The 27,771-nt window shown below is 36.4% G+C and overlaps 4 protein-coding genes and 1 pseudogene across 5 annotated transcripts in view; 3 read left to right on the top strand and 2 right to left on the bottom strand.

The window, feature by feature from the left end:
* The window catches only part of LOC125801530 (gastrula zinc finger protein XlCGF49.1-like), a 207,174-nt gene extending 192,241 nt beyond the window's left edge, over positions 1–14,933 (top strand). Inside the window, exon 2 of the mRNA XM_049478339.1 lies at positions 13,637–14,933. Within this exon, the coding sequence (XP_049334296.1) occupies positions 13,783–14,418 (636 nt within the window). The 5' untranslated portion in view covers positions 13,637–13,782 and the 3' untranslated portion in view covers positions 14,419–14,933. The remainder of the gene's footprint in view (positions 1–13,636) is intronic.
* LOC111196797 (zinc finger protein OZF-like) overlaps positions 1–27,771 on the top strand; it is a 180,569-nt gene that overhangs the window by 19,257 nt on the left and 133,541 nt on the right. The window lies entirely within an intron of this gene.
* The window catches only part of LOC125801236 (zinc finger protein 271-like), a 356,087-nt gene that overhangs the window by 203,097 nt on the left and 125,219 nt on the right, over positions 1–27,771 (bottom strand). The gene's annotated exons all lie outside the window — the stretch shown is intronic.
* Positions 1–27,771, bottom strand: part of LOC125801557 (zinc finger protein 420-like) — a 126,937-nt pseudogene that overhangs the window by 35,923 nt on the left and 63,243 nt on the right.
* LOC111188757 (zinc finger protein 239-like) overlaps positions 17,648–27,771 on the top strand; it is a 105,431-nt gene continuing 95,307 nt past the window's right edge. Inside the window, exon 1 of the mRNA XM_049477767.1 lies at positions 17,648–17,758. The gene's annotated coding sequence lies outside the window, so the exon portion shown is untranslated. The remainder of the gene's footprint in view (positions 17,759–27,771) is intronic.

Genomic DNA, 27,771 nt, shown 5'->3' with positions numbered 1-27,771 from the left:
AGGCAGGTGGAGTGAAGTTGAAAGCAAACCAAGTATTTATTACTGAATTCAGGAGAACCAATACATACAAGACAGTTAACAGCCGTCCCAGTAGAAGTTCTGACCCCCCTCTAATCTGACTCCATGTTTATACCCCAAATGACGTGAAACCTGCTGATGAGGCGTTGCTAAAATCATCTCATGCTAGCATGCGTAATTTCACGTGTTAATACTCAAGTTTCACAGGTCTGACCGGACCACTAGTGTTTAGCCTTGACTGTATCCAGCCGGACAGTGTGGTATTGTTTCAGGAATTGACTGGGTCCAGTCAGACAGTGTGATATTGTTTCAGTAATTAGACAGTGCCGCCCTCCCTACGTGCGCGTGTCCTCCTCCCGCTTTGGTAGGTGAAGGACTTTACACGCACAGAGAGAAAGGCCGCACTGTTCGTCCCGAAGCCTCCTTTGTATCAATTCAGTTCGTACAGAGTGCACTAGCTCAGTGGTTCCCAACCTATGGGTCGCGACCCAACCTATGGGTCGCCAAAGATCCATGATGGGTCGCGAAGCCCTCTTGATTTTAAGGGGTTTAATTTTAATACTATATATAGTCTAGGGTAAGCAAAATTCGCCGCGCTGCGCAGCGCTCTCTCTGTCTCTCTCTCTCTCTGTCTCTGGCGTGCGCGCGGGCGCTCTCTCCGGCAGCGCGGAGCTGAATTCAGCGCGAGGCTGAATATAATAATATAATAATATAAGAATATAAAACTCAGTTTAGTTAAATAAACGAAAATGAGTGAGGGCCTGTAAAGTTAATCATTTATTGTCCAATATTTGGACAGGTTGAGGTTTTGGTGAGCTGTTTTACTGATTTGAAACTGAAACTGATATTATTCTTTTTTTTTGTTTGTTTGTTTTTATTTTATATAAATTATTTTTTATTCATTTTAAATAGTTGTATTATTTTATTGATCTAATTATTTTTTTCTTCATAAGATAAAAATTCCTTATGTTTTATGTATCAATTTTTCCTTTTTTACGTGTTTATTTTATTCATCTATAGTAAATGTCAGTTTTTATTTGTCATTTCTAACCCCCGCCCCCCACCCCACCCCAACCCAATTCTACACTTACATCTTTTACATTTGGGGGTGGGGGGGGTGGTAACAATGGTAAAAATATGGGTCCCTGAAGAAAAAGGTTGGGAACCACTGCACTAGCTGATGATTGATGGCCGATAGTCAGAAACATGCAGTAAACGAAATGCTTCAAGCATAAGCTACACACGTCACACAATGGATTCCATACATTATATGTTACTATGTTAGTAGCGCGTGGTTAGTCCGCCATATAACAGATCCTATGTGTTAGTAAACGCCTTATGTATCATGTGGGTTAATTTGTCATAATAAGGTTGGTGTTAGTCACATGCCTGATCAAACAATGTTTTACTATATATGTAAAGAATATATTGTGATTATTGGTTAATCTTCTATATAAATGCGTGTAAAATACACTGTGAGTAATAAAAATGATCAAATACAATGTGAGTATTGGTTATGCATATAGAATACAAGGTTTCACACAATGATTATGTAATTATAGATACTAAGATAAGTAATCATAATTGAAAGATATTTGTCAATACACTCAAGGTAAAATAAACAGTTACTCTTCAATACCAATACAGAAATGAAGAAATGTATTGTGTGTAAAGGATGATTTACACTTCTTACATAGGTATAGGCTTCATAAATGTATTTAAAGTAAAAAAAAAAAAAGTATTTATTGATTTTAATAGTTCCTAGATTTTTTTTTGTTACAGATGTACTGAGCCATGAGACTGCAAAAATGTATATAAAAAACTGTATGCTAGAACTGCATCATTTTTAATTTCTGCCTTGAATGTCCTGAATCATTACTACATCTCTGCTGTTTGTAACAAATCAAACCACATTTACATACGTAGTGAGTGACTCCTTAGAGGGTTCTTAAAAGGTTCCCTGGAACCGGCTCCGGCACCAGCACTATTTTGGTGGAAAAGAGGTATAAGAAGAGCCGGCTCTTTCGGCTTCCAAGTAGCTCCTTATATTTTTTGGTTGCTTAATTCAATTTATTACCAAATTATGTGTACAATGAATTAATAGAGTTGAAACATATATTATATAAAATATATATTATTTATATGGCTTTATTTTTATAAAAAATAAATAATGAAATACAAAAACAAAGGCCCATCTCAAGTAAACAAACAGGTCCAATGTAAATGTGTATATTAATTTCAAATGTGCAACTCTATACAGTGAAATAAACAGCGCTGAACACCATCAACAAAGTGTCACTCAACAAAATAAAAAATAATTGTGCAAATAAAAAAAAAACACATCCAGGTGATGTTTTTTGAAAACTTTAGCAAAGATTGACATAAAAAGGAGCTCATGTTTGAGGGTTTGATTGGTTTCTGTTATGATCTGCCCTGTTGTGGAAGAGAGAGCTGATGTTGCTACAAAACACAGTTTATGCGAGGTCACATGTGTAAGGTGTGGGTAGATCAAGCACTTCAATGTTGAATGCTCTTTTTGTCAATCAGAACGTGAATCATCTTTTTTATGTTCCATTGTATCTTAATTCTGGCAAGACTTTTCTTCTTTCTTTTTAAAGAAAACTAAAATCTCTGTAAATGTGAACCTTGGTGATATATATGTTTTTTTTTCATACACTGATCTTGATTTTAAGTATATTATTAATATTATTATTTTATTGAGTAAATACTACTATCATCATTGTAAATACTTGATTTGATATCTTCTTACTGGAGTTTATTCCCCTTTTGAAATCCTTTAGAGATTGCTAAGAATAAGAAATGCCTAAAAACTGTAAGAGTTTATGAGGAGCTTTCACTGTTGCCTCTTGTTAGTATTTCACTATTTCTATCATTAGTTTTCTTCCTTAATGTATATTTTATGTTGTCTTCTACTGTGGTTTATATGTATCATCGTAAAACTTTAATCTATACATTTATATTTATATATATATATTGGCTCACTCTCTGAAGTCAGCGCTTGTCGTTTATTTCAAAGAGCCGGCTAAGAGTCTGACCCATCACTACTAATAACTACAGTGCCGTAGTTTAACACTTTATTGTTGTGCTGTTGTACCAGAAAAGAATGTAGACTGTTAAAACTTACTCCTATCACCATGTTCTGTGTTACAGGAACCAGAGTCACTGAAGATCACAGTGGAGATGGAGATCGTGGGAATCTCCACAAAAGGCGATGAGACTGTTCTCCTCAGTGACACCATGGAGGAGTTCAGCGTTCCCGCCACTGTGTGGAGTGGTGACGTTAAAAGTAACTGTTGTGAGGGAAGGGGAGGTCATTTTAAACATTGAAAGCCCACTTTTTAATGAACCATAATGTGGTAATTTGACAAGTTTTTGTGTTCAGATTGTAATATTTCTTAGCATGTTCTGTTAGGGTTTTTTTTTTGGGGGGGTGAGGTTGTATGTGTTTGTGCTTTTGATTTTTGATTGTGTGTGTTGTGTTTAAACTAATTCAAAATAAAATGTGTTTAATTGTTTTTATACCTGTCTTTTGAATTTAAACACATTCAATTAAGCTTACTATCCTTTCCTGCTAAAACAAATATTCTATGGTTTCTATATTTTTCTGCTGGTTTTGTGGTGTTTTGCAGTGTTTTTCTAAAGGTTTTTATCAGCCCTTTTAAACCCTATGAAAGTATTTTTTATAATTGGCATTTTTCAGAAAGACATGTGCTTGTGGTTTATGATCATAACTGTTTCTGCTTTTAAGAGTTTACACTGCTGGGCTGAAGCTATACTAAACCATAAAGAGGCATATCTGTGCTGCACCAGCATTTATTCAATGGTATTTGGATATTAGCATTTAACCAAAAGTTTTAGAACACAGCTCAATCAGCCAAAAGTATTGGCATTCCACCATTTAGCCACAGGCAGTAGCTTTTATACTGTTTGTAACAAAACAAACGATAGTGTGATATAAATTTCGTCCAACACTGTATTGGATGATTTACACTTATGTATGTACAGGCTCACAAATCTATTTCTTTATTTTAATAGTTCCTATAAATGTTTTGTTACAGATGCACACAGCAATGAGACGATATAAATAATAGTTTATGCTAGACGTTCATTATCTTTAATGTCTGATTTGTAAACCACATTATCACATGCACTGTATAAAACTATTCGCCATTCCCTGGCTCTTAAAAGTTTTTATTAAGGACGCAGACGGCGCGGTTGGTGCGGGAATTTTTTTATTTTTTCTCCCCTGCCTTCATCTTCAGGTGGGTCAGAATCAATGACTTCCCAGAGCAGATTTATTCTTTGTCTGATTTCTACCTCAGAAGAGTGTCAGACTGTTTATAAACAAATACTCAGCACAGAATTTCAGATTACCACACAGCATTTTCTATCCAATAAGTAATCACTTAGGAATGTGTCTGATTGACATCCCAAAAACCGCACCGTCCACCAACTGTTGGTCCTCTGCCCGGGGCACCAGGAGTTTGGTGATGCATTTCACCCGGATGGGAGACTCCTTTTAGTAGAGAGTCGTCGACTGTGAAAACATTCTGCGCAAACAAAAGAGCACAACGGACTAAATATAAAATATTTGTTATGTTTCACCTAATTTATTGTATTACCCATGATTCAACTGTTCATATGCAAATATTTTATTTGTTGATTGGTTGGGAGAATAAACCATAATATTAAACTGTTTTGGGTTTTTATCTTTTTTAATTGCTTGGTAGAGATGCGTGGTGTTGTTTCCACCCAGACACTTTAAAATGGGGACACAAGTGCTGCTAAGTAAGAAAATATCTATTTTAATTATTTTCATATATATTTCTTATTATGTAATATTTAATCAGTGCTAAGCGTTACACAACAGAACAATAACAGCAAAATAGCCCCACTTAGTCCAAAAACAGTTTAATAATATATAGTTTAATAAAATATTAGAATATGAACCGTTTAATCATGGGTAATACAATAAATTAAGTGAAACATAATGAATTAAACAGCATAAACATGTTATTTTGTATGTTTGTGCTCTTTTCTTTACACAGAATGTTTTCACGGCCGACGACGCCCTACAAAAAGGAGTCCCCCATCCGAGTGAAATGTATCACCAAACTCCAGAGGGCTGGCAAGTGGTGGACGTCGCGGTTGTTGCTATCAAGGGCGTTGGAGTGGGTTTGATATGGGGGGGTGGGCTAATATGAATTAAAGCCCACCCTATAGTGTCTTAGAACAACATTTATGGAATTACTTTTAATCACAAATGAACCATTTTTTGTCTGTACTTCTGTTTGAGGGACAACAACACCCCAACAGCCACAATGGACAGTCGAGAGACTGCACGGAGAACCCTGCCAAGCACCAGTGAACTACCAAAGTCCACCAGAAGTCTCAGAATCTCCTTATCATCTCCTAACCTATGTGGCTCAAGACAAAGCAACAACCCCAACACATGGCTACACAGAGAACTGAGAGCAGCAACACAAAAAAGGCTTCGTATTCCTGCATCAAAACAAAATATCTGAGCTGATCAGAATAATTATGGCTGCAACTGACAATCAAAATACTATGCACAGTCTTTAAAAGTACAGTTGTCTATGCTCTCTGGGTGGGTACAGTAGGTGGCGCTTTATCTTGAAATTCATAATTTCTATTTAATTTTTATAATACTTAAGAATACATAAGAATATGTAAGTCTTGATATCACAATCTTACCTATATTGTTTACATCTTATATATTACCTTTATCTGTTCTTTGTCCAATCCCCTTTATGCTAAATTATAATCAGTAAAAATGTTTATTTGACTAAATTGGAATTAAAATATTTTTTACTGATGAAGCAATGGAGCAAATTTGGTTGAATTCTAAAGCCCAAAACCTTGGCTAAATTGTGGAATACAAATACTTTGGCTGAGAAGTAGTCCAAAAACTTTTGGTTAAATGGTAAAATTCAAAAACTTTTGGGTAAATGCTGAAAACCAAAGACTTTTGGTTAAATGCTTACGTGCAGTATCTCTCTCTGTCATGTCTTAGCCCTGTCTCATGTCTCTGTGTGTGTCCCACGTGACCTGTGCCCCTGTGTCTCAGTACTTTTCCATGTGTTTCTCATTTGTAGCTCCGCCCCTGCCCCAGGTGTTTCCAATTCTAGTGTGTTTCCTGTTTGTTAAATAGCCCTCCTCTGTGACTTTGTCTCCATCGGTCTTTGCACCTTCCCCTGTTGTTTTGTCTCTCTGTTGTTTCACTGCGTTTCATAGCCCTAGTCCTTGCTCTGTGTTTACCTCTGTTTATCTCTTGTATATATTTCTAGTTTCCTTTATTTCCATTGTTTTCTCCCTTGCCCTGCTTAGTTTAGTTCCCCTTGTCTAGTTTAGTTTCTTGTTTAGCTCTATGTTCCCTGTATTTAACCTTAGTCATTTGTTTCTCGTTTATTTCTTGTTTTCACGTTTATAGTTTATTGCCTTGTTTATTTTCTAGTTTATTTCCCTTGTATATATATTCCTTATTTGTTTATTATTATCATCGCTCGTTTGTTATTGGTTATTTGTGTTTCTTTGTTACATGTTTACTTGTTCCTCGTTTCCTTGTTTCTTTGTTATTTATTTAATAAATTATTTATTTATTTCGCCCTACCTAAACCTGTGTCCGCCTCCTCGTCTCCCTGCCTGGGTCTCCGTGACACTCTCTCTCTCTCTATCTCTCGCTCTCTCTCTCTCAGGTGAGCCATGGGAGAGAGTTGTGGGTGGAGACTACAAAAGGACCTGGACCAAGATGGCCGACAGAGAGAGAGAACCATGGGGTATGCTTTAAGGCCAATGCGCTCTTGCAGCCTAATTTTATTGTATTACTTCTCTGATGTGGTTAACTTAATCCCTCTTTTTGGCTAAAAGACAACTCACTGGTTTGGCTGTACCACCTTGGGTATGCTAACAGGTAAAATAGGTGCACCTGTACATTTTTACATCATGTAGGAGTTGTTTGTATCGGTCCCTAGGTAAGAGGGCGGGTGCTACCCCTTGTATTTAGGTTATTAGTTAGGGAGTATCTTTTCTTTATATTCTTTTTGTACTTAATTTGGCTTTAGGTAGTTTAATATGGTTATGTTTTGTTGTGTTCTTTTCTGTAGCACCGTCCATAGTTTACATTTCCCAGAGTGGTACTTTCTTTGTTGTTTTATACAGCATATGTAAATAATGTAAATACTGCCATGGTTTGTTGTATGTGCAAATGAGTGGTGGGAAGCTAAAATTAAATCAGATTTTTGTACCGCTATTTACTGCCTGTTCTCCTCTTTCTTACTTAAACTCTGCTGGCTCTTTGACTTAGGATAGCCATGTGTTATGTTCTCCATATTTTTCTTCCTAGACACACGTGGAGGATTTTAACACTTAAATCTAAAAATGTTTGGTTAAATGCTAAAACTTTAGATGAAATGCTAAAATCTAAAAACCTTGGGTTAAATGCTTATATCCAAAAATATTTGGTTAAATGCTTAAATCCAAAAACGTTTGGTTAAATGCTGAAATCTAAAAACTTTTGATTAAATGCTGAAATCTAAAAACTTTTGATTACTAACTGGTTGCTAGACGGTTGCTATCATTTCTAAAGTGGTTGCTAAGTGGTTGCTTGGTAGTTGCTAACGTTTTCCAGGTGGTTGCTAAGCTGTTGCTATCGGTTGATAGGCAGTTGCTATCATTTCTATTGTGGTTGCTAGGCAGTTGCTAACATATTCCACATGGTTGCTAGGCAGTTGCTAACAAACTCCATATGATTGCTCAGTGGTTGCTAGGCAGTTGCTAACGTTTTTCAGGTGGTTGCTAAACTGTTGCTATTTGATTGCTAGGCAGTTGCTATCATTTCTAAAGTGGTTGCCATGCAGTTGCTAATGTTTTCCAGGTGGTTGCTAACTGGTTGCTAAGCCCTGGCTGGGGTGCCGGGGTGTCCAAACTTTTGATCAGTATCTGCTCCATACAGCAGCTCCTCCAAACACACACAGTACTGGAAGAGCAGGGGAGAGAAAGGCCCCCCCCATTCATTCCTATGGGGAAACTTCGTACGACAATTGGACGAAAACGTCAAATCGTCGAAATTTCCGTAAAGAACGTCCGATTTTTGTCTTCATATCTCAAAAATTGTGACCTATGTGGATGTTCAAAGTTGTCCCCTATTCATTTCCTATGGGGAAAAAAATTGCACGTTTACGAAGTTTTTACGAAAAACGTACGATATATCACTTAAAAAGCACAAGCAACCTAATCGGGTATAGGTCCTACGATACTGCTAAATTTAGTATTTCTACGTCACAAGCTGTAGGAGGAGATAGTGATTAAATTTTGAGCGCAGAATAAGATAATAATAAGAAGAAGATTACGAAGAACAGTAAGTTGACTTTTCCAAACAAACTTAATAATAAAGTACACAGAGAAACAGATACAGGAATACAGAGTGTCCTTTATGATCAGCGGAGCTAAAAAGATGCTCAGTGAGTGTATGGTCATAGGTGTATGGTGTATGGAGCTGGTCATAATATTCTGACTTGACTGTGTATAAAATGGTTAAGGGTAAATTAAATACATTCTTCCACAAAACAAAATTGGTACCACTTTAAAATAAGACTTTATAAAGGGTTTATACATGGTTTACAATTAGTTTATTAATGCTTACTAATTAGGTTGTAAATGCTTTAAAATCATTAATAATCAGTTATAACACATATATAGAAAGGGCAACAATATAGATGGCTGTGGGTTCATTATTTCATAACAGGTCATTGTTGCCCTCTCTATGTGTGTGTTATAACTGACTATTAATTATTTTTAAGACATTTACATCCTAATTAGTAACCATTAATAAACTAATTGTAAACCATTTATAAACCCTTTATAAAAGGTAGTCTTATTTTAAAGTGGTACCACAAAATTAGTCCCCCGTATGGTTATAGTGTATTTTCACAGCATTATTTAACACTATGTTTTTCATAGCTAATTTCAACCCGGATGCAAGCCACTAGAGATGGGCCTGTTCCTGTTGGTGAACTGATCTTAGAAGAAGAGGGAAAGCACCACGAGGTGGCGCTGTGGAGAGAGGCAGCGCTGGCAGAACTTGCCCTCTTGCAGCTTACAGAAATTACACATCTGAATATTGTGAGGTAAATTATTACTGCAGATGTTTAAAGGAGGTGGTGTTAATGTTGTTATGGTTGTGTGTTGAGTTGTTTCAAGGGCAAAGCAAATTCACATTGTTATACAAGATGTACACTGATTACTTTAGATTACATTAAAGTGTCATTTCTTCCGTGCTGTCCCAGGAAATATTGACAAATGAGAAATACTGTAATTTTTCGGTATTCAACTGTCTAATGGTGAAAACTGGAAAAAATATTTTTACTTGCAGAAACCTGAGAAAAAAACAGAAGTGGGATTGCGGTGGTTGGAGTCTCTGTGGGAAGCAACACCACTCTCCTTTTGACAGAAGATATGGAGAAGCTCATCGTTCCACACAATGTACTGATCAGCTAATTAAGCACCTTCCAATCATCGTAAACATTTCCTATGAGGGAGGCGTTATTTGTTCTATTGACAGCCCAGCTTTTACAGAGGCATAAGGCCTTAAAAATGTCTTTTCACATACTAATCCAGTTCTAATCTGACCCAAAATCTGTTTGTTTTTCCATCCCCTGTTTTCTCCTTTTCAGTTTAGGGGAGAAGTTATATACATGGACTTGATTTGTAGCCAATAACGAGTATAAACTTTTGTTGAATAGCCCACCTCCGATCTCCCCCAACATTCCGAAATACAGTGCGATAGTTTATATACACAGATAGTTTATATACACAATACCTTCAGCTAGTCAAGCCACAATAAGTCAACTGACAAGAAATGCTTAAAAATGCATAAATATTATAGAGATATTTTCAGCAACAACTGGAAAGTTATGCATTTCCCCAACATTAATTTTCAGACCTTTCCTGGCTTAACTACGACAAGGAACTGTATGTATAAGAGTGCTTTAATAAACTAATCTGTAGGAACTGTGTGTATAAACAGTGTTTTTAATAAACTATCTGAAGGTACTGTGTGTATAAACAGTGTTTTTAATAAACGATCTGTAGGAACTGTGTGTATAAACAGTGTTTTTAATAAACTATCTGTAGGCACTGTGTGTATAAACAGTGTTTTTAATAAACTATCTGTGTGCTTTTAAAGTTCTCACTGCCTTGCTTTAAATATCATCATCCTTGGAATTCTACCAGTGAAGTGTGGAGCTACTTTGAGTTTGTTGTTAATGGTGTAAAAATAGTGATTTTTTTTGTATGGGTTAAGCTATGCCCCTATCACTAGCATTGTGGTCTGTTGGGAGCATTAGCTAACAGCGCTGTATTTCAGAATGCTGGGGAGAACAGAAGTGGGCTATTCAACAAATGTTTGTATTTGTTATCATGATTCACTACACCCTAAGTCCATTTCAGTTCAACCTTAACAACCAACCATTCTGCTTTCGGAACTTTTTTTTTCTATTATTTTTTTTATTCTGTTGTTCACTTGAGTTTTTGCCTTGGAAAAGTGTTTATTTATTAAGCCAATTGCACTACCTCACATCATACTACACACACAGATGTTCATATCTATGTACAACAATGAAATACTTATATAATTAAATCATTAACATAAAAAAACATTTGTGTGCATTATAAGTATTGTTTTATTTTGTTCTTTTTTTGTATATTAAAAATAAAGTTATTGCTGGAAATGAATCAATCTGCTGTCAACTTCAGGAAGCTTCGGTTGATTCATCACTTCAGAACAACCTCAATGTACAATGTACAAAAGTTATAAGTCACTCAGATTTAGGAGACTCGGTTAGTCTTATTTAGAAAATGTTGACCATACATTTATTATGATATAAAATTGTAAAATGTGAAGTTTTAAAAACAGTTAGGTTTAGTTATTCTTGTGATTCGACTCCTTCTGATTCATTGAACAGAATAAAGTGAAGCTTGTGCAACTGGAAAGTTATTCAGCTCTTTCTGAGGTAAGATGTGGTGGATATGGTGGTGATAAATTACGATATTATAAAGTCACTTTTCATATTGTACGGGAATAAGTAATGTTTTATGTGATGTATGATAATATGGAATATGTTTATTTGTATATCATGTATTTATGGTGATACTTTTTTATTATTATACGTTTATTCGTTGATAATCTCAGAGGCTCACTTTGTGGCTGCTAGCTAGCTTTCTAGTTATAATTACCAAACATGAACGCTAGCCAACACCTAAACGCGGTTCTCTTTCAGAAAAAATACCTTAAATGTCTTTAATTGATACTCGGATGTACAAATTAAGATCATTCAAGTTTTCAAAGAGGTAAAACCTGCTTTCAGTGTCTAGCCATAATAAGAGAAAGTGAGCAGCTAGCCACAGCTCACTTTATCTCAGTCCTAGGCTGTATTCGAAATGGCATACTACTATACTGCATACTGCACTAGTATGTACTGCATACTACACACCGCCCAGTATGTAGTATTCAATAATGCAACCCTTTTGATTGTAGTACCCTACACGGTCCCGTGACACACCAGTCAGTGCTCTGAAGTGCTCAGAATTCCTCAGAGTGAGTTGTAAACAGAAAGAACATGAAAAATGTCCTACCTTTTCATTATTAAGACTAATGAGATCTGCATACTGTCCAGAACTGCAATTGCTGCTTTAATTTTAGAGTTTAATGTAAGTGCAGTTAACCCAATTCTAACAACCATTTAGCAGCAGCCCCCACAACCCAAGTATGTTCCAGTTATATTTAAATATGTTTTCCTATTTATTTTAGTAGATTACTATTTTCATCTGTGTAAGTACCAACAAGAAGAAAACATTTAAACAAACCCTCATTCATATTTACACAATCTTAACAATAAAAGAAATGAGACAAGTTGCATCACCGCAGAGATAATTATTAAAGCTTATAAACTGCAGCTTTAATCCATTTAAATGAGCTCTGGGTGTAACTCCAGCATCAGTAGCAGTAATGCTAGTAAATCTACTGAATAAAAACATTAGTTTTAGAAAATGGAAATATAGAGGTACGTTTTCTTTCCTATTTTAGTGAAATACTTTGTTCTACTTTGTAAAATTAAAGGAAAACCCCAGAGAAGTAGTTATACAGTGTTTTAAATGAGAGTTTTAGCTGTTTAGCTCCATTCAGCTCCATGCATTGAGGACTCCCTCGCTGTTCTACATTCACTCCTACACCCACATCAACACCACCTTCAGCACCTTCAGCATGTGCAGCATTTACACCACCAGCACTGGATCTTCTCCTAGCTCTGCTCAGCAGTCTGCAGTAGGGGGTCGCGGAGCTGGGGATGGGGGGGCTTTACAGATCATACACAGGATAACGGAACCTCACACTCCTGCCCCCCCTCCCCCACATCACTAACACACACCTGAGATAAATCAGTTCTGTGGAAATTCCTTTTTAAGTTTGTGTGATCAGTCTCTACACATTTCTTAGTTACACTAATTTAGTTTAGTTTAGTTTAGTTAATTTTCCTTTACTTAATCCGGTTCCACCACAACAGTTGCTGGTAAGTCATGTGACTCTCCCGTCAAAATAAAAGTCCACTTGTAAAATATTAAATGTAAGAATGAAAGATTTAGTGATTATAGTGAGGAAAAGTTCAGGCAAGAAGAGGAATTTCACAAGTAACATTTATTAGCTTACTGATTTAACAGAAAACTTGCTATTTCACTGTAATAACAAACACAAATATTAGCAAATTACAACATCTTTAGCCCCGCTGTTTTTAAGAAATCCCAGTTAAACCATTACTGTGGAATACAGTCTCCAGCTGCTCTTTTGCTGATACTTTAATAATGATGATAATAATAATAATAATAATAACAAAAACATGAATTTGATAATAAAAATAAGAAGAAGAATCACACTTTGAGCAACTTGATAAAAATACACAATTAAACATTTGTGTAAGAGGTTAAAAAGACTACAAAAATAATTGAAAAAGAACTACATAAAATAACATGAATTCTTACAAATTGTTATAATTGTGTTAACCTTTAGTAAACAAAAGAGACTCTTATGTTTTACACTCCTGTTGGAGGTTGGTTGATGTGTTGTAACAGTAAAAAGGTCATTATTTTGCTGTGATTTTATTTTGAACTACAATTCCCTGCACCAACAAGACAACTGCATCGGATCAACATTTCCAAAAAACACATCTTGAACTCAGGAGCGCATATCACTGTTAGCCTGAAGCCAGTGTGGTGGAAAATAATGAACTGTTATCAGGAGTTGTTAAAAAAAAAAATCAGGTTTGTGAAGCATTGATTTGGATTAATGTATTTGGTTAATGTGTGGAAACTTTTATAAATTGGTTTAAAGGAAAAAGCTTTGGACATCATCTGTCGTGATGAAGAACAAATCAAGCATCGGCAATGTGATTTGAACCAATGTGTGTCGTTTTTTCAAAGCTTCAGATTAAAGGGTAACATCACTCACTTAGAATGACTTAGAATCTCTTTAGTTAATTGACCTGCTTTTATTTTAATATTCAATGGCATTTTTCTTTGTGTTTTCCAGAAATTAAAATATTTTCCTGAAATTCATCACCAACAACCAGGATATTTAACTAAGAGCAAAGTTAAACTACTGAAAGAGGTAAAGCAGAAGCCTTCCTGAAGAATCTCCAGAACACGCAAAAATTGTTTGCTACATTTAAAAGACAAATGAAGCCAAGTCCCGACATGGAGAAACATCAGCACTCTGTCAAGAGTTTTACTAAACAGAGTAATCTCAAAAAACACCAGCGCATTCACACAGGAGAGAAACCACATCACTGCTCAGACTGTGGAAAGAGTTTTAATCAACAGAGTCATCTCCAACGACACCAGCGCATTCACACAGGAGTGAAACCATTTCACTGCTCAGACTGTGGGAGGAGTTTTAATCGACAGAGTCATCTCAAAAGTCACCAGCGCATTCACACAGGAGAGAAACCATATCACTGTTCAGACTGTAGGAAGAGTTTTATTACACAGAGTAAACTTAAAATACATCAGCGCATTCACACAGGAGAGAAACCTTATTACTGCTCAGACTGTGGGAAGAGTTTTACTACACAGAGTGATCTCAAAAAACACCAGCGCATTCACACAGGAGAGAAACCGTATCACTGCTCAGACTGTGGGAAGAGTTTTAATCAACAGAGTAATCTCAAAAGTCACCAGCGCATTCACACTGGAGTAAAACCATATCACTGCTCAGACTGTGAGAAGAGTTTTACTACACAGAGTGATCTCAAAAAACACCAGCGCATTCACACAGGAGAGAAAAATGTCCCAAATTTGTCCCATGGCAATTAAAAGCGCAAATCATAAATTCCACCAGAAACAAATATGAACTGTATTTAACAATGGATTTTACAGGTTCAGCAAAACTATTCTTATCCAGGGATGATGTGTATAGAATTCCATGTTATGTTTGTATGTCTTGTAAGTTTGAATATTCCAGGACATTCTTTGTGAGACAGAGCTCAGTTTTTAGGTTAGTTACTGTTGCGCAGTAAGGTTACAGGCTCATTCACTCCCTCTGCTGGTGTTCTTGTTTGTCTATGGTTCAGTCCAATTAAAAATCTGTTACTATAGAGGGATATAGAGGGATATTTGGTTGTGTTGTATTACTCAAGTTTTATACTCTCTTATCTTTTCCTTATTGAATATTAAATGTTGCTTATGTTTTTTTTAATCTCCAAAGTTACTAAGAATATCCAAATAATGTAGTTTCTTAATTGTTTTTATCCAGTACAAACTATTATCTTTGTATTACTTCACCTCTATATTTACCCATGTGTGTTTTAATAAACGGCTTTTATATTGCAGATCTCCAGTCTCATTGTGTTTTCTCAACACATGTTTGACATGAAACCTATAGGCCTGAGATTGTCATATCCAGTTATATTAAGACTATGGTATGGTTTTTCTCCTAAATCTCTTGTAATGTAACTATGCATAACCAGTCATATTAAGACTCTGCTTGAAGTGCAAACAGAGACAGAACATGTTTTAAGCACAGTACAGTCTTGTTGGTCACTCTGTTACCGTTTATTGTTTCCACTGGAGCCAAAATGCAGCCAGACAAACAACTTAAAAGTAGCAGAAGCATCTTCTATGCCAGGAGTATTTAATTAGAATTCAGAATGATCCAGTTATACAAAATTCCTCGCCTGTCTCTCTGTCGCACTCGGCGTGACTTTAGTTTTCGTCCGTTCTCGTTTTTCCGCCCATTCTCGCCCAGGCTCACTATCTCCTTATAAAGGCGTTTTTTCACGGCCATGTCCCAATTCAGCAGCGGGACCGCGACCCTGACAACACGGGTTCGATCCCGCGTGAGGAGCGGTGTGTTTATTTATTTATTTTTTCCACATCTGCACAGATCTGATTGACTGAAGAGAGTGGTTGGTGATATTACCTCACACGTGATTGGTCTGTGATTTACTGCGCCGCAAAGCGTGTATACAATTAAATCCTTCTCAATAGGTTTGGGTCCGGACCCGGACCACGGTCCGCCCGTGACCTCTGTTCTATGCAAATTCCCAGAATTTTCCTCTTCTGCTCACTGCTCAACCACCAAACTCGCTGCTACTGTGTTGCCAGTTGCCAGTGTTGTATCTTAAAAAGTCCACACTAAACTGTGAGAGGTTTAAGCTTGACGAGAAATATCGTCACGTCTTAATCTCGTGAGATCTCGTGCCAAGATACAGGATTTGCTATTTTACTGACCAAATGTATAAACAAAGCATTTCCTGTTTTACTGTCTATTGTTATTGTTAGCCAGCCTAGCTAAATGTACAAATGTAGCATTTGCTGTTTTAATGACTATTATTATTGTTTGCTAGCTAGCTAAATGTTCAAATATGCAGTTTGCTGATTTACTGAACATTATTATTGGTAGCTAGCCTAGCTAAATGTATAAATGTAGCATTTGCCGTTTTACTGACTTTTATTATTGGTAGCTAGCCTAACTAAATGTCCAAACAACAACAGTGTTTAACAGTGTTTTACGGCCGGTATTTATTTATGTTTTATTTCTTGCATATTTTTTTTCTTAAATGTAATTTGTATTCACTTTCAAGCATTCATTCGGTATCTCAGTATGGGATACGCCACTCTCGCATATTCCTCATGTATATATATATATAGCACCTTTAGATTTTACAACTGAGAGATAAAACAGATAATACAAATAAAACTGATATAAACTACAAAGTGAAATATACAAGTTAGTGGAAAATTAACACTACATATACATATAATACAGAATAAGATACAGAAATAATTTTAACTATACATGCAGAAAAAAATATGTAATAAAGTAAAAAATAAAGTAAAGTAATGCTTAATCTTCCTTTGTTAATTTTGATTTATGTGATAACTAATATGCGGAAGGAAGAAAAGCTTGCACATTTACTAACAATTCCCTACTTTACCACATGATGCCACTAATTCCCGCTCTCTCCGCACACTTTTGAAGGCATACGCATGCCTTAAACCTTGCTTAAATGTACGCTCGTTTTCACACCAAGTATTTCTTTATAAATCACAATTCTTGCGTGAGATGTTGCTTACGCACATTTCTGCCCTCTTTTTATGCGTACGCACTCTTTATAAATGAGGCCCCTGCTCTTTATGAGGCTTTGATTCAGCAGTAGATTCTCTCCTGTCAGATTCCTGTCAACATTAGCCTGTTAGCAGCTAACAGAGTTAGCAGTGACTTAGCTCTCTTTCTCTTATACTGTTTAATAAACTGAGAAAAGCACGAATAATTTATGGGTAAATTTATGAGATTAAACTAATTCAGATTTAATTAGTATAATTAAAGGCTGATTTTTGGTAAGTTAGGAAAAAGCTGAATTAGCTAGCTTCCTAGTGTTGGCTAAGCTAGCTACTGAATGTACCCAAAGTTTCTGAGGAGAAAGAGCATTTATTTTCTGTTTTCTGTGACCTAGAAAGGTTTTTAAACGGTTTGGAGGAACTAATTGCCACCATTCTAACAATTCTACAAATTACTATCTGTTTTAAGCTAATTTGCCTCAGTAAGAGTAAATTATCCTCAAATTTTACCTCAGTTTATTTAATTGTTAGCGTTTACTAGCTAACAGATTTAACGTTTATTTACACAGTTCTTAAACTTAAATTTAGTTGTTTTTTTAAAACATTACTCACACCTTCACTGTTTCTTATAATTCATATATTCTTTTCTCTACAGTGTACAAATCAGTGAGTCTTGGTGAATGTTTCTGTTCTTATTATGGTAAATAGGGCCTGCAGAGATTTAATAGAAGAATCTGTTCTTTAGAACATAATGTTTTATATCATTATTAGAAGCACAAACACACCTGCGATTATTTCTATTTATTTATATTTTACAATTACTGTTACAAAGAGCCAAGAGTTGGCCCAAAGACTTCAGGAGCTAAATAGCTCCTCCACTGAGTCCCACCCACAGTGCCTGCAACCCTCATGCTTCCGCTTGTTTAGCCAATCAGAGCGATGCTGAGACTGAGGGGCCTCAGTTGGGGGCTTGCATACCACAGATAGAGAGGACTTCTGTAGAGGAACAGTGGAGATAGTGGACGGTGTGCAGCTTAGTAAAGTTTTGTGGGATTACCGAGGACATTTAATTCTTGTGTGCATTCAGATACCTGTAAGTACCTACACTGCTGTTTATTCATAAAGTGTCGATAACTATTACTTTCCAAGTTGTAGGTGTACTTTCAAGGAGTTACATGCTATGCTAACTGATCAGCTCTTTGTATAGCTCTGTATAGCTTCTAGCTGTTTCTGATCTGCCTATTATTATTACCAGATAACACCTCATAGAAGTGTGTATCTTTGTTTAGGTGTTAGTGTTGTAAATTGTAGTCAGTGATGTGTTTCAAGTAGTTCAAGTATCCCTTTTATATCTGTTGTTTCAGAATCACACACTCACACAGTCGGATTGCATTCATCTATTCTGTATATACCACAACTCCTCTGCTGCAGTAAATACTGTTTTCAGAGTACATCATCTCCAGCATTTTAATCAGATGCACCACAGTGGCTTCTACATGGTTTAATACCAGCTAGCTCTTCTTAACAATTACAATACGATTTTAAAATTGTCCTGTTGAAAATATTTATCATTGGTTCGTTTATTGTATCTATCAGAAGCAGACTGTATCTACCCAATATCATTTATTTTACTCCAATGTTCAATACACAGAGTGCATTATTAATATGATGGCATGTTGAATCAGAATTCTCACAGTAATATATGTATACAGAAATAGAGGGTCAGGTGGACGGGTGCTTGTGTTACAGAGTGAACAGGGTGGATTTAACACACAACTGCTTCACAAGACTCAGTGCTAGATAGTGTAAATGAAGCATCAGGCTGGAGGATTAACACATCAGACGAGGCTGAATTTGGCGTCTTATTCGCCAGTGTCTTATTCGGATTTTCCGGTCCACCTTAAAAAGTCGAAGTACCAATTATTCGCCAGTAGAGAGCAGGGTTGAGCCGAGCAAAACGAGTTTGGCATTTAGGGCATATTACACTGAGAATACATTGCCTGTTCTGGGTATTTCCAGTTGCCCGAACTCCAGATTATCAAATAGTCTGTTGAATTTGACACCACATTATGAAAATATAACTAGTATACTGTGAATAGCCTAAAGAACTTAACATTTAATGTACAGTTTTTTTTTTTATTATGAGCCTCTGAACTTGGCATTTGAGAAGATTAAAGGAGAATAAATTGCCTGTTCTGCATATTTCTAGATGCCCTAAATCCACATATTCAAATAGTCTGTTAAATTTGACACAAATTATGAAAATTTACATATTAAACTGTGAAAATCTTTAATAACTACAAAGATTACTGTACAGTTTATTATTATGACCCTCTGAACTTGGCATTTCAGAATATGTCAGTAGAATAAATTGCCTGTTCTGCATATTTCCAGTTACCCTAATTCCAGATTGTCAAATAGTCTGTTGAAATCAACACCACATTATGAAAATATATCTATTAAACTGCGAATAGCCTAAATAACAAAACATATTACTGTACAGTTTTTTTATTATGACCCTGTGAACTTGGCATTTGAGAAGATTAAAGAAGAATAAATTGCCTGTTCTGCATGTTTCCAGATGCCCTAAATCCAGATTCTCAAATAGTCTGTTGAATCAGACACCACATTATGAAAATATACCTATTAAACGGTGAACAGCCTTTATAACAAAAAACAAATACTGTACAGTTTTTTTATAATGAGCCTCTGAACTTGGCATTTGAGAAGATGTCAGGAGAATAAATTGCCTGTTCTGCATATTTCCAGTTACCCTAATTCCAGATTGTCAAATAGTCTGTTAAATTTGACACAAAATCATGAAAACATACCTATTACACTGTGATGAGCCCAAAGAGCTAAAAATATTACTGTACAGTTTTTTTTATTATGACCCTGTGAACACGGCATTTGAGAAGATTAAAGAAGAATAAATTGCCTGTTCTGCATGTTTACAGATGCCCTAAATCCAGATTCTCAAATAGTCTGTTAAATTTGACACAAAATCATGAAAACATACCTATTACACTGTGATGAGCCCAAAGAGCTAAAAATATTACTGTACAGTTTTTTTTATTATGACCCTGTGAACTTGGCATTTGAGAAGATTAAAGAAGAATAAATTGCCTGTTCTGCATGTTTACAGATGCCCTAAATCCAGATTCTCAAATAGTCTGTTGAATCAGACACCACATTATGAAAATATACCTATTAGACTGTGATTAGCCTAAAGAGCTAAAAATATTACTGTACAGTTTTTTTATTATGACCCTGTGAACTTGGCATTTGAGAAGATTAAAGAAGAATAAATTGCCTGTTCTGCATATTTCCAGATGCCCTAAATCCAGATTCTCAAATAGTCTGTTGAATCAGACACCACATTATGAAAATATACCTATTAGACTGTGATTAGCCTAAAGAGCTAAAAATATTTTTATTATGACCCTCTGAACTTGGCATTTGAGAAGATAAAAGGAGAATAAATTACCTGTTCTGCATATTTCAACTCCAGATTAACAAATAGTTTGTTGAATTCGACACCAAATTATGAAAATAGAACTAGTATACTGTGAATTGCCTAAAGAACAATGTATGTTACTGTACCATTTTTTATTATGACTCTCGGAACTAGGCATTTAATACAACTTTGAAGTAAAACACATTTCCCGTTCTACATATTTCTAGTTGCTCTTACTCCACATTATCAGTCTGTTGAAATGTATGCTTATTTCCCACCTCTTTATAACAATATGTCATGCAAGTGTGTGCCTTATTTAAATTCATGCCTATTACAAAACTGCTAGTATTGTATGACCATCTGAATATAAAAAATCTGTTTTAATTACACTTTATTGAATCAATGTATGACGTATAAAGTTTTGATAACTTCAAAATGGAGTATAAACTGCATTATTAGTTTATCACTGAAATATTTCATTCAGACACATAACTGTGAAACAATCTACACAGCACAAAGTACTCTGCAAAGCATGTACAGTTATAAAAAGGTAATTTATTTAAAATAATATTTTTTACACACAGATATATTATGCCTGGATTAGTCACAACGCAAAGGCTGAGGTTCCTTTCTCAAAGATGTTTAATGCAGAAAGAGTACAACACCAACGTCAATACCGTAGAACTAAAAGTAAAAGAGTGCATAACATAGAGTACATCAGTTTCATATAAAATCAAATCAAATTTATTTGTATAGCGCTTTTTCCAGCTGGTGTTGGCACAAAGCAGCTTTACAGAAACATGATTACAGGACAAAGAATTAGGCAAAATATTAAACATAGAAAATACACAATACAGAACCCCCAGTGAGCACGGAGGCAAGGAAAAACTTCCTCAGAGCTGCAGGAGGAGGAAGAAACCTCGGGAGGACCAAGACTCACATATAAGGGGGGACCAACCTACCACTGGCCAAACAGCTTTTAAACTAATAAAAAAAAACGTATTGTATACATCCATACAGGTTTTATATATTCAGGAGTATAGCAGCGCCACTAATGGAAGCAGTTAGAGTTCATGGAATCTTGGATGTAATCTGTAGTGGAGAGTAAGATGGATAATGAGCAGCTGATCTGTAGTGGGTGATGGAGAAGAGATGACTTCAGAAACTTCAATCTGTCTGGGGAACAGGGGACATGAGAGCCTGAGGGTCCAACATCCCTCGGTATCGGGTCAGACAGGTGGGCAGTCAGTAACTCGGAAGAAAGCAGAGAGATGGAATTAGTTTTAACTGGATTTATATAAAACAGAGAATATAAAATATTATCAGAGTGTGGCAAACTATTGACTGGCAGATCAGAATATAACTGGAAGACATATCATTTATCCTCACAAACTGATAACGATCGGTATGATTTAAACCATGATAAGGTCAGGTTACTTTACAGGTAAGAGCAAAGTTGTTGGGCCACAGCTTTTTCAAAAATTTTAGAAATCAATGTAGCTCGTGGATGTATGTATATTATGACTAATATGTAATTTAAGTGAAATAAGGTAATGATCTGAAATTGCAGAGGTTTGAGAACGAATATTCAGTTCATCTACCTCTTTTACCTCCTCTACCGGACAATCTCGGATTGTGTATATAATTATAGCCTGCAGGGGTGGCTTCATTTAATTCTTCATATTCATATTCATATTCATCAATCCAGGTTTCTGTCAGGCACAGAACATCGAAGTTCTGATCAGTGATCATTTCATTCACTATAACTGCTTTTGAATTTAGAGATCTGATATTAAGTAAACCAATCTTTAGGCTTGAAGTGTTAGTGCTACAGTCTGGATAAGATTTTTTAATATAAGTTAAGTTATTTAGATTAACTGAGTTTTTCAACGTTTTTGTTTGACTCGGGGGACAGACACAGTCTGAATACACTGGTATCTTGGTAACGTCTCTTTGCAGCTCACAGACTGTTGGTTAAGCCTCTCTGTTTGCGGCCTGGTCCCGGCTCTGGATTGTCAGCAGCTTCTAACACTACTCTGCCAACTAGCTAAAAGATTATTTGCTATGCTGCATGAAAGTAAGGCAGCACCCTCCCGCCTGGGGTGGACACCATCCCTACCTAAAAAACAAGGCTTGCCTTCAAACTGTAGCCAGTTATCTATAAAGCTCACATTATTTTCTGCACACCACTTGGACATCCAGCGGTTCAGTGAAGAAAGCCTGCTGTAAGCTTCATCACCACGCCTCATTGGGATGGGGCCAGAGCAGATTACCTCCTCGGACAGCGTCTCGGACACCTCACTACTACAACCCAGAATCCAAAATCCATTGGAGCGGATTTCGTTTATGGTCATGGCTCGTCTTTGATGATGCACCTTTTCGAGGAAAAGCTTTATGAGTAGGTGTGACACATGATGCCCTTTTGGAAGAATGGCGGGATGTTTGACATGAGGATGAAGTGCTGATTGGTTCAGTCTTCCTATGACCCTTATAATCATTGTCATCAGTAAACGGATTTAACTTATAGAACCTTGTAGACTGGTTCACATTCACATCTTTCTTTTGTTTCAAAGACTTGTGGTATGAACTTTCTCCGTACCCCAACACGCTAGCATATGATGCAGCTCATAGCGTAGAATACTGCATTTGCCAAACCATCATCAAAATTACGTTTTATAAACGTCACCATAGATTCAGCAAACTTTCTTCGCCTTGTGCGGCAAGATGTTTATGCCCGAAGTTTGCAGATCCAGGAGAGAGATCAGAACAGGTGAACCTTTATGCGAAACACTGATGGTGATGTTTCCATGTTATTGTTTTCCCACCACAGGAACCCAAGATAGTCTTGATCCTTTGGAGCAACATGGAATTGATGGAACATACGTTCCACATCATACATGATGGCTACTTGTCCTTTCCGAATACGACACAAGACTTCTACCAGAGTATTTGTGAGGTCAGAGCCAGTCAGTAGATGCTCATTAAGAGATGTATTCTGAAATCTTCTATTTCATGAAGGCCATGTAATCCTCACAGTACTTTTCATCCTTTTTTAGCCGTTTCTCCAGACATTTGAATCGATGTTCTGCACAAGCTCTGTTATTTGGCAAACTCGGTCTCTCTTCTTTAAAAGGCAATGGCATTTCAAAGTGACCATCCGCTTTTTGTTTGATGCCTTTCCTTAACTTTGCCAAAAAACATTGATCATCCTGTGACATTGTGACTTCTTCACTATCCTTTTCTATAAAATCTGACTCAAAGACCTTCATTATGTATGCTGGCATGACTATTTCCTTGACTTTGTTTCTACACACAAAGTAGACTTCAGATATACCTTTGCAAGATGGCCAACAGCTGGTAGGATCTGCCACATGATGATTCGATGACTAACTCTGATTTTGTCTTCATAGTAATTATCAGAAGTGTTGCAGCCAATGATGATCCAACCCAACACAGATTTTTGTGCAAATGGTTGACTTCCTTCACCACTAAGAACTTCTCTGGGAAGTAATGCCAGAGGACAATTATAGCCAGTTAACAATCCTACCTCGCAGTCAAGTTTAGGAGACATTTTATCTACAAGGTGTTCCAAGTGGGGCCAGTTCTTTGCAATTTCACAGGAGGGAATGTGAGATCTATTTGTGGGTATGTAGCTTCTGGTATAGGTTGTAGGAAGGTTGATTTTCATGTCAGACCTGATGCCTCTTACTTGAAGTCCATTCAGCTTGTGGCTGGTCACAATCATGATTTTGGATGTTATTGTGGAAATCTTGAGCCTAACAGGTTCTTTTTTGCATTCAGTGATTTTGTTATGTCCTCCAAGATGAAAGTAGTGTCGCTCTGAGTGTCAAGCAAAGCATACACTAAAATCTCTTTCTCTGGTTCTGCTAGAGGTGACACATATACTGGAATGATTGATGAAGTATAAGAATTGTTTATTTCTTGAACAACTCAGTTTGAAGTCACATTGGTTGACTCTTGCATCATTTTTTCTGTTGCATCTTGCATAAATGTTTCCATCTGTATGTTGTTGGTTTTCCCTTGACTGCTCTTGATTTTTACATTGTTCTTTGTTCCTTGTTCTTTGTACTTGATCGCATTTTTCTCTATCTTGATGTAGGCATGTTGGGTGAAGCCTTTCACATTTGTCACATACACTTCTAGAAGTGCAGTTTTTGGAGTTATGTCCACTGTTAAGGCAGCCGAAGCACAACTTCTCTAACTGCACAAACTTCACCCTCTCTTCAACTGGTCTGCGACATTTGTGAGGCGTGTGGCCACGTTGGTAGGTTCTTACATTCAATTAATGTCTGAAAAGACAGCTTCCAGTCATTATATCTAAGAGGGTCTCCTGAAAAAACACAGGGTTCTGAAATAGGAATCCTGTTGCTGTGATTGCCTCTGCAAGGGTTTTCACAAGGTCATTAGATGTTTCATGAAGTAAATAGTGATGTTGAGGGACAGATGCTTGAGTGCATGGAGCTTGTTGACAAACATTAAAGGGTAGGTTTAAAGTATCTGACACTCCAGTGGGCATCAATGGCTGAAAAAGAGAAACAGGATTGTTGTATTGAGCAGTGTAACCCTTTTTCCTTGTTGAAAAAGAGGAGTAGTATTAAAATGAAAAGAATATTCAATATACCACTTTTGCCTGCTAGTGGTCTAAGAGAGGGGTCCATCTCTTGAAGCATTAAAGGTTAGATGGATAAAGATAACAAAAAATATACATTACACCAGCAGGATAACAAGGAAGGGACTTACACAGACATATCTTGGGTAAAATAAATGTAAACTTGTATAAAAAATAACTGAACTGTAATGTTTGACGGTTTAGTGTACAAATCTTTTTAAGTACTAAACAAAATTAAAATATTAAAAATACATTAATTAAATGGGTCCAAAATTCATAAAATTTTGGTCAAAAATGTTATTCTTATTGCAAACACATATATATATATTTAACCTTTTGAAAAAAAAAACCTGTTTTGTATCAGTACCCTTCTTATGTGCAACATGAGTCAAAAATTACCCACATTCATTTTCTATGGTAAGTCATGTATGGCTGAGTGTTCTATGATATATTTTAGCAATAAATTAATTCAGTCATTCAATATCCACAGGATTCCTCAATTAACTTGTTTTAAATCATAGTACACCCTTATTTTTTTTTTTCCTTTTTTACGTTTTGAATAAAACGTTTTTTGGTATCACTACTCCTCTAATGTAAGTACATTGGTAGGCCATTTAGCAAAAATGGTATTTTTGTGATAATGATATTCCTAGGGACAATAACATGAAGTATTTAATTTATTTAAAGAATAAACTCCTTAAACCAAATAAATAGTAAAGGTTTATATAGTACAACAATTTCAAACATTCAGTAGACACATAAAACTGTAAACCATTTGTAGAGTTTATAAATAAATGACCAAGATTCTGACTTTTATACACAGATATATACAGTCATGGCCAAAAGTGTTGGCACCCCTTAATTTTTTCCAGTAAATTAAGTATTTCTCCCAGGAAATTACTGCAATTACACATGTTTTGTTATACACATGTTTATGTTGTTTGTGTGTATTAGGACAACACAAAAACAGAGGGGGGGGGGAGGCAAATTTGACATAATTTTACACAAAATTAAAAAATTGGGCCAGACACAATTATTGGCACCTTTCCAAAATTGAGGGTAAATAACTTTGTTTCAAGCAAGTGATGCTCATTCAAACTCACCTGTGATAAGTAACAGGTGTGGGCAATTTAAAAATCACACCTGAAACCAGATAAAAAAGAGAGAAGTTGACTCAATAGGTCATGGGTCTTCCAGCAGGACAATGACCACAAACATACTTCAAAAAGCACCCAAAAATGGATGGAAACAAAGCGCTGGAGAGTTCTAAAGTGGCCAGCAATGAGTCTGGATCTAAATCTCATTAAATACCTGTGGAGATATCTTAAAATTGCTGTTGGGAGAAGGCACCCTTCAAATATGAGAGACTTGGAGCAGTTTGCAAAAGAAGAGTGGTTCCAAATTTCAGTTGAGAGGTGTAAGAAGCTTGTTGATGGTTATAAAAAAAAAGCCAAATGTACTCACCACACATCTACAGTCCTGTCAGTTTTTGTGAGAGAAAGGAGTGGACAGTCGTTTGCATCACATTTTAAAATCCACTCAGTCTTCTGCACATAATCGAGACGACTGACAATGAAGTCATTCTCAGTGCCAAAAGTGTCCCATACAGATTTTCCTTTCAAACGTGGAAAGTTTTTCAGCCATGCCAATTTCCCCTGGAACCATTCTTTAGCCGAAAATAGTCGATGGACCTCTAGTAAAGTCTTGAGCCAGTGATCCTTTGATTGTGCCAGTTCAATCTCATTTAGAATGGACACTCTTTTTTTCATGATCAAGTGAAATATGTACAGAAGGTTGTCTATTGTACATGTATTGACCATTTTTATTGCCTGACGTTCAAGGTTGCCATGTCCTGACCATGGAGGGGAGCTGTAGCTGGTAGTTGGGCTGGATGAGCAGGCCTTTGGTGGATTGTAGTATTTAGATTTTTTTTTTTTGTCTTTCTCTTGCGCCATTTTTCTTCTACACTTCCTGGTGCACTTAGAAGACTCTCATTTGGTTCCTTTTTCATACCCCGAATTTTGGTCAGGATAACACCACGCATTCGGCCAGAAACAAACTCGTGCATAACTTGCAGGAAGTCACCAGGTTCTCTGTGAAGTCGATTATGAAGGACAATTCTTTTTGTGGTACGGAACCAGTTTTCAGCTTGAGTATTGGTGTCTCTTGTCTGGCCTAAATGCTTGAGCATGACACCTGTCCAGAGTGGCAGGATTGCCATGTAGGGTTTCAGAATGTCCACTACAGCTGGACACCAATGAGGATTTGATGGAGCACCTGAAACACATTGCTCTTTACTTTCCTTTGTTTCAAAGAAAACATACTCGAACATCTTTGAAAATGGAGACTGTTGAGCAATTGTTTTGGAGGATGGGTTTGCCAAGGTGTTTCCGTCTTCCAACTTTTTGGTTGTCTTCAGTGCAGACTCCACATTGACAGGGACAGCTTGTGACTTGATCATGTTCTGAAGGTCTTTAAGGCTCTCCTGACAGAAGCTTTCCTCTTTTGTGCAGAAAACATCACAAATGTATGTCATCAATGTATGTACCTCTTCTAATGTTGTTGAGTTCTGTAGCAGAGCAAATGAGTACAGGAACAAGTTTTTGGTTGACTTTGAGCACTTCACTTTTGCTACTTTAGTGCACATGAGTTTTATTATGTGTCTAGAACATATGTGAAGCACTGTGAAACTGCAGTCCTGACCTTCACAGACACTTTCGCATCTTTTGAGATAGTCTAGAATGCTGCACTGACAGAAAGCTTGAATTGATGCATGGATAATTGCCCAGCTGTAATCTGTCTCAATTTTTTGGGGTTGCAGGTGAGACTTAAAGATGTAATAAAAATCTCTGACAAAGCAAGATAGCCAGTGGTGTATTGTTGGCGTACTTTGGTCTGATGACAGCATTTCTGCTACTGCAACTGTAGTTCTGGTAGTCGATGTCGTTGGGGTACACAAAGCATAATACAGAATATTGCTGTTGCAGTATTTTGGCTTTGAAACTACTGTACCAGTGGC

This window comes from Astyanax mexicanus, chromosome 4, assembly GCF_023375975.1.
Source record: "Astyanax mexicanus isolate ESR-SI-001 chromosome 4, AstMex3_surface, whole genome shotgun sequence".
Lineage (NCBI taxonomy): Eukaryota > Metazoa > Chordata > Actinopteri > Characiformes > Acestrorhamphidae > Astyanax > Astyanax mexicanus.
The sequence above is the reverse complement of the archived record's forward strand: the minus strand, read 5'-3'. Positions and strand labels throughout refer to the sequence as shown.